Source organism: Oncorhynchus kisutch, linkage group LG5 (genome assembly GCF_002021735.2).
Source record: "Oncorhynchus kisutch isolate 150728-3 linkage group LG5, Okis_V2, whole genome shotgun sequence".
NCBI classification, from domain to species: Eukaryota; Metazoa; Chordata; class Actinopteri; order Salmoniformes; family Salmonidae; genus Oncorhynchus; species Oncorhynchus kisutch.
In genome coordinates, this window is record NC_034178.2 from 14815396 (window position 1) to 14826027 (window position 10632).

The 10632-nt window shown below is 43.1% G+C and overlaps 1 protein-coding gene across 1 annotated transcript; it reads right to left on the bottom strand.

Annotated features, from left to right (window-relative positions):
• Positions 1-727: 727 nt before the first annotated feature.
• Positions 728-10630, bottom strand: cnppd1 (cyclin Pas1/PHO80 domain containing 1). The gene is made up of 8 exons (XM_020482695.2): positions 10354-10630; positions 9731-9833; positions 9553-9634; positions 9345-9465; positions 8538-8666; positions 4853-4914; positions 4097-4214; positions 728-3344 (listed from the first exon to the last, which is right to left on the bottom strand). Exons 1-8 carry the CDS (start codon positions 10414-10416, stop codon positions 2691-2693), a joined length of 1332 nt encoding a protein of 443 aa, XP_020338284.1. The 5' UTR covers positions 10417-10630; the 3' UTR covers positions 728-2690.
• Positions 10631-10632: the final 2 nt, after the last annotated feature.

Consider the following 10632-nt stretch of genomic DNA (forward strand, 5'->3'; position numbering starts at 1 on the left):
ACTTGAAGCTCTCAACCTGCTCTACTACAGCCCCGATGATGAGAATGGGGTCGTGCTCGGTCCATGCAGTCGTGAGTGAACAGGGAGTAGAGGGGATTGAACACGCACCCAAGGGGCCCGTGTTGAGGATCAGCGTGACGGATGTGTTGTTACCTACCTTTACCACCTGGGGGCGTCCCGTCAGGAAGTCCAGGATCCAGTTGCAGAGGGAGGTGTTTAGTCCCAGGGTCCTTAGCATTTAGATGACAATAAGAGGTGAAACCTGATCCTTGATTAGCAGTCCTTCTCTGAATTGCTTTGTGAATACAGCCCACAGGGCAGGAACGCCATATATTCTACTCCACTGCATTTGAGGAGACGAAGAAGTGAGGAATGAAAGAAATACAATTGAGATTCCAAAAGCTGATGGCTTAGGTGACAGTGCCTTAGCCTGGTCCCAGATCTGTTTGTGCAGTTTTGACAAAGACTGTGTGAATTGGTAAGATAGCCCAAACAAATCTGTGACCAGGTTAATGTCGCCTTGCTTGACACCACACATGCAGATCAGCGCCTTTGCAGTTCCCTAGATGTGAGCTCAAATGGCATATTGCTTTCTAGGGTGTGTGTGTGCGCGTGCCAAGACTAAGCTATTCATCTCACAATGTTGACAACTCACATTACATACAGTCTGTCAAAGTGGACCACGTGAACAGCAATACAGACATAAATGACAAATGAAAACCAAACCTTTTAAGGGTCAAACATTTTATTACAGATTTCTACACATTGAATGTTTTGTACATTGTTTACAAAATTCAAGGATTTCATGCTTCAAAATCTCAGGCCGATTTGAAAAAGGTTTTATTTAGAAACGTGTCTATGTAAAACCAAGTCAAATGTTGAAATAATCATAGTTTCTTGCTAGGGAATTTATCTTGAGTAGAAAAATATGAGAAGTGCTAACTGTTTTCCCAAGATGAGACACATAGAAACAGTATGACTTAGAATTTACATCCCCATTCAAGAATGGATATCCCCATTCGAGGAATTCTATTTCTATGCAGAAAGAAGACATTTTCCATTTTTGAGCAGGAAGAGAAGACAAAATGGTGTATGAGTGACTTTTACTGTTGGTCAGGTCTCCCCAACCAAATGGGTATGTTAAAGAGGGATACTAATTAATTGAAAAAAATTGAAAAACAGATCTTAAAAAAATAATAATAATGTTTTAATGAAAATTTGTGTTTTGCACAATACAACTCACCCATATGAGGATGTTAGGTTTCCATGAAAAGGTTATTGGATGAAAATTGCAATCATTAGATACATTTCCAAAACAATCATGTTTGATGTCAAGCGCCATCGTATTCAAAACGCTTATGGTTATGACCTATTTCAGTTGGGTGGCATTCTGTTGGAAAACCATGAAATCAGAGAGCGCCACTGCATTCTGTCATGGTAAAATAAATAGTTACTTGAAAAAAAAATTGAAAAAAAAGCTACACTCTCAGAGTTGCATCTCACCCAGTGCTATCAGAGTTCAGGGTCATGTTCAGAAACAAATGTTCGTTTACTGTTGCAAAGCGGTTTAAAGCATTTCGCTATGATGTGCCCTAATGAACAAGACTTGAGGGGCAGCCATACTGAGATATGAATTTAATGTCGTCGTCCCCCCCCCCCCCACGGGAATAATAAAAATAAATGAATCTCTACTGTTGTTCAGTGCAGGGACCAGTAGCCATCTGTGGCTTTGCTGGTCTAGTTATTATTAACAAACCCCCAAAAAAGCATAAATATGTTAAAAATAACTGCAATAACTGAGAAAAATAATGACCCAAAGACTCCATGGCAAATCAAATGTAGGCAAGCTAGTTGTCTCTAGCTTGAGTGTAAGTCTGTTTGTGCCATCAATCCAACTCCTAGTCACTCGCTCATTGTCATGCAATGTTTGGCTTGACAAGGAGAGCAAGAGTTTGCAAGAGCACAAAAAGATCTGGCACCAGGCTAAATTGACTCCCTTCTTAAAGCACTACAGTACTGACTTAGAAAGCAGCCTTGCTTTTGTGGAGACAACTTACTTTCTCAACATTCTCAAATGGCTATGATGTCACATCAAAACTGAACTCTTCCATCTAACAACATGACTTAGCCCAACCCCCACATTCCCCCCCCCCCCATTTTCAAACATAGGTAAAGTGTAGGTAGCCTGGGTACCAGTCTGTTTGTTCCATCATTCCACGAACAAATCTGGTACCCAAGGCTAAAGATTAGGTAGTAACAAACGCTGTGTGAGTACGGTAGTCATGCTTAGACATATTTTTGTGTATTTTTAAACCAAACATGAAATATTAGTTTGCCATGTACACACCTTCTAGAAACACCCATTGAAAAGCTGCGTGATCCAACCTTTGAAAAATAAAAATTTGAAAAGATAAGTGCCTGAGCACAGAACTCAGATCTCACGCTGTTATGAGTTCATCTTACTTATTTACACCAATTCAGCTGGAAAACCACTGTACAAAATGTGCTACTCACCTTTATGGGCCCTCATCTCAAATTTAGACAGTATATGCAACAAACAAAAGCACATACAAAACAAAATGTCACTTTCCTTTCACTGCAACGGATGCATTCTGAAAAACCAGCTGGTTTCATTTGGAGTCCGGCGTCATTGAAGGGTAACGATAGTGGCTTGTTTTGTCCGTCTGCATCTAGCTGGGCATGAGGAGAGATGGGGCTTTCTCGATGGGCAGCATGAACTGTGGGCAGCAGGGTCCGACACGGAGCTGTGCCATGCCAGTCAGACGGGAGTCCAGGAGCATCGGGGCAGCTCCGTAGAGGAGGGGGGCAGGGGCCAGCCACGGTGCTGCCGGGTGGCCAGGGTGTCCAGGCTCTAGTAGCGGAGCAGAGGTGTTCTGTGCGCCGCACTGGATGGAGCCAGGAGGGAGGCTCCCCACTGTAACCTGGCAGCCGGGGCAGTGCAGAGAGGAGGTGGACAAGGCTGGTTCAGTGTCAGGCTGGGGGTGGGGGTCAGTGTGGCTTAGCGAAGTGAGGATAGAGCCCCATAGACACAGTATAGAGGTCTGGGAGGAGGTTGGCGAGCCGTGGTTGTGGTCGTCGTGGGTGTGCAGAGTGCCAGGCCGGCGGTTGTGACTGTCGTTGCCCAAGACGCAGCAGCGAGGGAGGTCGGATGCTGGACTGGTGGTCTCTGGGACTGGGAGCAGGCCTAGTGGTGGTGGAGAGAGGCTGGAGCTCAGCAGGTGGACTTGGCGGACTGGGGCCAGGGGCTGGCTGCTCCTGGGGAGGCTGGTGGCGATAAGGCCCGCGACACTGGTCAGATACACCAGCCCCAGCATGCAGGTCACCTGGAGAGAGGTGAGGACGTGGATTTAGTAGATTTCTTTCATTATGTTTTTCCTTTCCCCCCCAAACTGACTACTTTCAAAAGTGTTGCTTCTTTCAATCAACACAGTCTACGTGGGTTTCTGCAATTTGCAGTTTTCGGAAATTGATGCGATGTTATACTTGTGCTTTTCTTATAACTAATTTCTGTGTTCTATTCATGTGCTGTTCTAATAACCAATTTCCTCACTTATCAGTATCTACAATTTGTCAGTAGGCTCAAACCTTGTTTTGAAAACAAAAGATAATTCAGTTTCAAGGTCCCAGCTTAGAGAGAAGAAGCCTTGCGAGGTATTGGTCACATGTATGACCCAGTATTGAATTACTTATGCAAATATAAGTTGTCTGTGTATATCCGTATATAAGACAACTGCTGAGACTGCCTCAGCAGAGCTTCTGACAGATGTTCACTATGGTGCATTAAGTTTGATGGAAACTCTCCAGCGCGCTGACAAACAATGATTCATTTAAGATTGACTTTGAGTGTCCCTGTGTAAGAATTTCCATGACATTGACATGTTACTTTCAGGTGAGTTTGAGACTAGCGTCGTGTCCATTCGGCACAAAACAGGAAAAAAAAAAAACATACTACCTGAACGTGTCAAATAAGAAATGCTATTTTCTAGTTCAAAATGTTCTGCTACAGTGTGCCCATACTGAGCATGACCCACAACTCAGTCCTTCAGTGCACCCCACTGCCCCTGCCCTTCCTCACCTTGGCAAAGTGCAGGTAGATGGCTGTCAGAGCCTGTCGCCACGCCGCCTGCTCCAGTAGCACACAGAGGTCGGTGTAGGTGAACCAGCCTCGCTTCATCCCCTGCTTCTCTGCAATACTGGAGTCACAACAGGCCTGAGTTAATACACACACTCTATGCAAACACAGAGAGAGAGATGGACGTAGAACAGAGTCTGGCAAACAAATGACTACGCGCATGTGACACACACAACCCACCCTTTGTTTGAACTAGCAGTTAGCTCTGTATCAGATCTACAGTCCCTATGCCAGGCAAATTACCACAAGAACTTGACACTACTAATTTAGTTATTCTCTGAAAAAAAATCACAGGGCCTACAAAAATAGAAGTCTCTATGACATTCCCAACCCTTCATAGCTTCTTGTGTTTCTAATGCATTAGGAGTCACACACCCACCCTGACACACAGGCCAATTTGTTTTTTTTTTTACAAGAAGCCCAAACAGATAAAATATTTGACTAAAACAATCATTTCAAATCTGGCATACATTTGTATACGATCACATATACTGTATCTCTATTATGCATAGGAATACTTTGGAACAGAGTTACAGAATTAAAAACGCATGGAAATATTTTGCTGGTGTTTTTACGTTCAACAACAAACTTAGGTGGCCAAATAAAAATGACCCACGGGCCAAATTCGGCTCGCAGGGCAACCGTTGGGGAAACCTGCACTAGCATGAAAAACTATCTGTGAAAACAAGAACCACAAACCTGGTTTCGAGTTGATTCAGTATGCCAAAGTAGTCCCCGGGCTCAGTGAAGAGGCTCCACTCCTGAAACACAGAAGTGAGAGCAGCTGTCAGATTGTAAATTATGGCCATACAAATACAGTACAATGGGATTTAAAAATTAGTGATGGGCGGGTTGACACAAACTACAGTCCCTGTGGTTATAACAGCAGGCGGGTGGGTCTAGGGTCATGAAATATTGTGTGGATGACAGGGGGAGTGGGGGGGGTGCGCAGCTTGCGCAGAGAAGCACGAGAGCGAACTCCACTCAACTTCCCAGAGTTTTACCCCTTAGTTAACTTGAAGAGTTTGGACACGCCTACTCATTCAAAGGTTGTGTTTTGTTTATTTGTACCATTTTTGACATTGTAGAATAATAGCAAAGACATCAAAACACCACATGTAGAAAACATAAAGTGTTAAACAAATCAAAATATATTCTATATTTGAGATTCTTCAAAGTAGCCACCCTTTGCCTTGACAGCTTTGCGCACTCTTGGCATTCTCTCAACCAGCTTCATGAGGAATGCTTTTCCAACAGTCTTGAAGGAGTTCCTACATATTGTATGCTGAATACTTGTTGGCTGCTTTTCCGTCACTCTGTGGTCCAACTCAACTGAAACCATCTCAAATTGGGTTGATGTCAGGGGATTGTGGAGGCCAGGTCATCTGATGCAGCACTCTCCGTTCTTCGTCAAATAGTCCTTACACAGCCTGGAGGTGTGTTGGGCAATTGTCCTGTTGAAAAACAAATGATAGTCCCACTAAGCGCAAACCAGATGGGATTGCTGCAGAATGCTGTGGGAGCCATGCTGGTCAAGTGTGCCTTGAATTCTAAATAAATCACTGAGTGTCACCAGCAATGCACCTCCACACCTCCTAAATGCTTCACGGTGGGATTCACACATGCAGAGATCATCCGTTCACCTACTCTGCTTCTCAAAAAGACACAGTTTGAACTCATCAGACCAAAGGACAGATTTCCACCGGTCTAATGTCAATTGCTCGTGTTTCTTGGCCCAAGCAAGTCTCTTCATATTGGTGTCCTTTAGTAGTGGTTTCTTTGCAGCAATTTGACCATGAAGGTCTGCTGATGTTGAGATGTGTCTGTTACTCTAACTCTAATGAACTTATCCTCTGCAGCAGAGGTAACTCTGGGTCTTCCTTTCTTGTGGCAGTCCTCATGAGAGCCAGTTTCATCATAGCGCTTGATGGTTTTTTGAACTGCACTTGAAGAAACTTTCAAAGTCACACCCCCCCGCATACACCCCAATCGTAAAATGCTTTTGGGAAGGGGCCAGGCAGAAAAAGTGACAATGTCGAGTTAAATTCAATAAGAGAAAAGCTATGAAATGGAGAGTTGAAAATAAAGAATAGAAAGAAAAGTAATGTTTGGAAAAGATTTGGTGAAGTGGTAAAAGAGGATGATAGCCGGCTATGTTATGCGTGATGATTGTGAGGCGCTACACTTTCAAATATGACACTTCAAGGGAACTGTAGCCTACTGTTCAGATGGGTTAAATGGAAACAGACTTTAGGTTTATAACCTCTCACACAGCCTTAATATTAACTCCAGCAGAATTGAGCATTTCTTGCAATAAAATGATACACCAAATGTAGGAAACATTTTGACTCGAAAAGGATGAGAAATATGATTTCTTTCTTTCAGCATCTTGAGAGAAAGTGAATGCGCAGTTATATATCTTCTGTAGAGGTGCTATCTTTATCTTTGTCATTTTCACAGCTTCCTACTTCCTTACAACCAGTCAGTCACACTGATGCTATTTGGAAATTTACACAGAAAATATTTTCTCCCGGTTCCTGAACGTCTTTGCTCCATTAAAGAAGCAGAGACAACAGAACATTTTTACCAATGTCAACTAATTTGAAGCATTCCTTCTATCGATTTATGACATTATTCTGGTGAGCAAGGGTTTATTTAGTCTTCTAGGGAAACAATGACAGAAGAGAAGCTGCATGTATCTAATTATAGACAAGATGGCTAAAAAAAGCCTACCAAAATGTCAGAATTTTTTAGCAGAAACATATCTAAAATCAGGCAAAAAAATAAAAATAATCCTGCACCTTCTGTCAAAAAAAGTGTTCTGCCAGGGGGGGGACGGACGGACGGACTAACAGTTGACCCTCAACTAACAGTTGACCCACACACCACTATTAAATATACAGTGCCTTGCGAAAGTATTCGGCCCCCTTGAACTTTGCGACCTTTTGCCACATTTCAGGCTTCAAACATAAAGATATAAAACTATATTTTTTGTGTGAAGAATCAACAACAAGTGGGACACAATCATGAAGTGGAACGACATTTATTGGATATTTCAAACTTTTAACAAATCAAAAACTGAAAAATTGGGCGTGCAAAATTATTCAGCCCCCTTAAGTTAATACTTTGTAGCGCCACCTTTTGCTGCGATTACAGCTGTAAGTCGCTTGGGGTATGTCTCTATCAGTTTTGCACATCGAGAGACTGAAATGTTTTCCCATTCCTCCTTGCAAAACAGCTCGAGCTCAGTGAGGTTGGATGGAGAGCATTTGTGAACAGCAGATTTCAGTTCTTTCCACAGATTCTCGATTGGATTCAGGTCTGGACTTTGACTTGGCCATTCTAACACCTGGATATGTTTATTTTTGAACCATTCCATTGTAGATTTTGCTTAATGTTTTGGATCATTGTCTTGTTGGAAGACAAATCTCCGTCCCAGTATCAGGTCTTTTGCAGACTCCTTCAGGTTCTTCCAGAATGGTCCTGTATTTGGCTCCATCCATCTTCCCATCAATTTTAACCATCTTCCCTGTCCCTGCTGAAGAAAAGCAGGCCCAAACCATGATGCTGCCACCACCATGTTTGACAGTGGGGATGGTGTGTTCAGGGTGATGGGCTGTGCTGCTTTTACACCAAACATAACGTTTTGCATTGTTGCCAAAAAGTTCAATTTTGGTTTCATCTGACCAGAGCACCTTCTTCCACATGTTTGGTGTGTTTCCCAGGTGGCTTGTGGCAAACTCTAAACAACACTTTTTATGGATATCTTTAAGAAATGGCTTTCTTCTTGCCACTCTTCCATAAAGGCCAGATTTGTGCAATATACGACTGATTGTTGTCCTATGGACAGAGTCTCCCACCTCAGCTGTAGATCTCTGCAGTTCATCCAGAGTGATCATGGGCCTCTTGGCTGCATCTCTGATCAGTCTTCTCCTTGTATGAGCTGAAAGTTTAGAGGGACGGCCAGGTCTTGGTAGATTTGCAGTGGTCTGATACTCCTTCCATTTCAGTTTACATACAGGTGGATTGTATTTATCATTTAGGTCAACATTGGATCATTCAGAGATCCTCACTGAACTAGAGAGAGTTTGCTGCACTGAAAGTAAAGGGGCTGAATAATTTTGCACGCCCAATTTCAGTTTTTTGATTTGTTAAAAAAGTTTGAAATATCCAATAAATGTCGTTCCACTTCATGATTGTGTCCCACTTGTTGATTCTTCACAAAAAAATACAGTTATAGATCTTTATGTTTGAAGCCTGAAATGTGGCAAAAGGTCGCAAAGTTCAAGGGGGCTGAATACTTTCGCAAGGCACTGTATGGCTCTGAGTAGGACCACAAGTTTCTGGGCCTGTGGTGTAGTATGTAATACTACGTATAACTTACAATGGCGTCGAGGAAATTCATCTCCAGGGTGTTGACAGTCTGGACGTCCAGTTTCCCAGCTGCCCCCCACTCGTCGTTGAACACCTCCTCATCCTCCCCTTCGTCGTACAAATACTTGCTGGCAACCATCTGGAGGAAAGGAGGTTAAGATCAGTCCATATGTCATAGAAAGCAAGTTGTGTTTGCATCCATCTCCTCACACATACTACACAGGAGGTTCCATCTGATTAATTCTATTACTTTTTATTTTTTGACTTGAACATTGTTATTGACTGATGTACTGCATTGTCACATAAGCATTTTTTGCTGCATCTTCTGTACCTGCTGTAAACTGTGCGTGACGAGTAAAATGTGATTTGATAACATGACAGGATGCTTTCCCAGACACACTCTTACGTCTACCCCTGGTCTAAAAACACATTGCGGGTGGCTGCGGGAAATTCTAAATTGAACAAGAATTGGGTGTAGTATATGGGTCTGGGACATACATGCCCAGCAATTACAGACACCCATGTTCATAACAAGCTGTACTGTCCCCATCACATGCATAGCCATGGCCTAATTCTGGTGAGATGACCTAATACTTATCACATGGGCTAAATAGCCTTTGCCTAATTCTGGCGGGACAACCGGTGAGTCACAAATGGCACCCATTCCAATTAATTTTAAAAAATGGTGTCACATGCTTTCGTAAACAACAGGTGTAGACAAACAGTGAAATGCAGATCTTGGGTCTGGTCATAAGCAGTACACTACAAAAGGGAATAGGGTGCCATTTCAGACGCATCCAAACTTTGGCCCACATACCATGGAGATAAGGAAGAGGTCCGAGGAGGAGATCTTTTGCAGGTATTCGGGGTTCCTGTGTCGTAGCCTTTCGATGTAGACCAGGGCCAACATCATGGCACATGGAGAGATGCACGCCTCCCTGAAAATCAGACCACCTGCATTAAGTTATGGAGACCATTACACGCCCAGAAAGGATAACAAGTGTCAACACTCACTGACAACATACCTCGCGACATGAGCAGCATATTTCTTGTGCAGTTTTCGAATTGGGCTCGGGGCAGATTTCTGAAGGAGTTCCACAGCAATATCTAGAAATCATTTTCCGAACATAAGAATCAAATCAATCAAATTCACAACACAGTCACACGCGGACAGGACATAACCTGACAGACAGAATAGCTAACCTGTAACAGGACAGGAAAGGGAATCTGGAGACCCGTCTTGCTCCAGGCCATAGTACAATCGCTTCCGCACTCTCTCTGACAGTTTCTGATGTCCAGGAAGAAACTGTGAAGGCAGATCAGAGAGCAAAGTGAATCATTGAGCGAAGGGCCGACATGACAAAAACGAACCTAAAATAATGTTAGCTAGCTAACGTCAAGTTAGCCAACTTTACACAACCAAGTCATGTCAACACGGTTGGAATAAGTTAGCAATCCCACAAATTGCCTCTTATAGTCGGTTATCCTACTGTATTTGCTGGCTACCGTTCTACGAGGTTAACGTTCGCTTCAACTTCACGAGTTGTCACCTAAATCCAGAACAGCCACAATCACATGTAGCTAACGTTAGCAGGCTGGTTAGCTTCGTTAAACGCGTGAGCTAGTACAATACTGTCCAGTAAGCGTTAACCTTGCCGTGTTTTGATGTTCAATTATAAGGCATACAACATGTTTTGTTTAACCTGGTATGCATATTTAAAATGCGATTATTGACAAATAGGTCACATCAACCCGTTTGCGGTCATATTTAACCACCTAAACTAGCCAACTCAGCTAGCGTCACTCGCCATGATAGGCTAACTTACCGTAAACTCCTGAAAGTCAGAAAACTGAAATGCTCGTTCACTAAACAATTCGTCGAAATCCATGCTGGTCTATCCAACATTAGCCAAATAGTAGAAATAGAAAACTCGAGTTGGGGAAAAAAAATTATATATATAAAACGGCGCCTGGTATTACTCAGGCTAGCTACCTAGCACAACAGTAACCCCCGTTGTGACGTCTGACAAGCCCGCTTATAAAACCAATCAGCAGCTGAGATGGAGGGAGGGAACCGTTTCGAGAACAGTTATGCAACGTACTGT

What these genes read in the sequence shown, in the direction of transcription:
- cnppd1 (XM_020482695.2), bottom strand. Translation starts at nt 10,416, where the DNA reads ATGGATTTCGACGAATTGTTTAGTGAACGAGCATTTCAGTTTTCTGAC. An exon ending in CCTTTCCTGTCCTGTTACAG is followed by an intron (nt 9,635 to 9,730) that starts GTTAGCTATTCT and finishes AATGATTTCTAG; the next exon opens with ATATTGCTGTGGAACTCCTT. An exon ending in ACCTCTTCCTTATCTCCATG is followed by an intron (nt 8,667 to 9,344) that starts GTATGTGGGCCA and finishes CCTTTCCTCCAG; the next exon opens with ATGGTTGCCAGCAAGTATTT.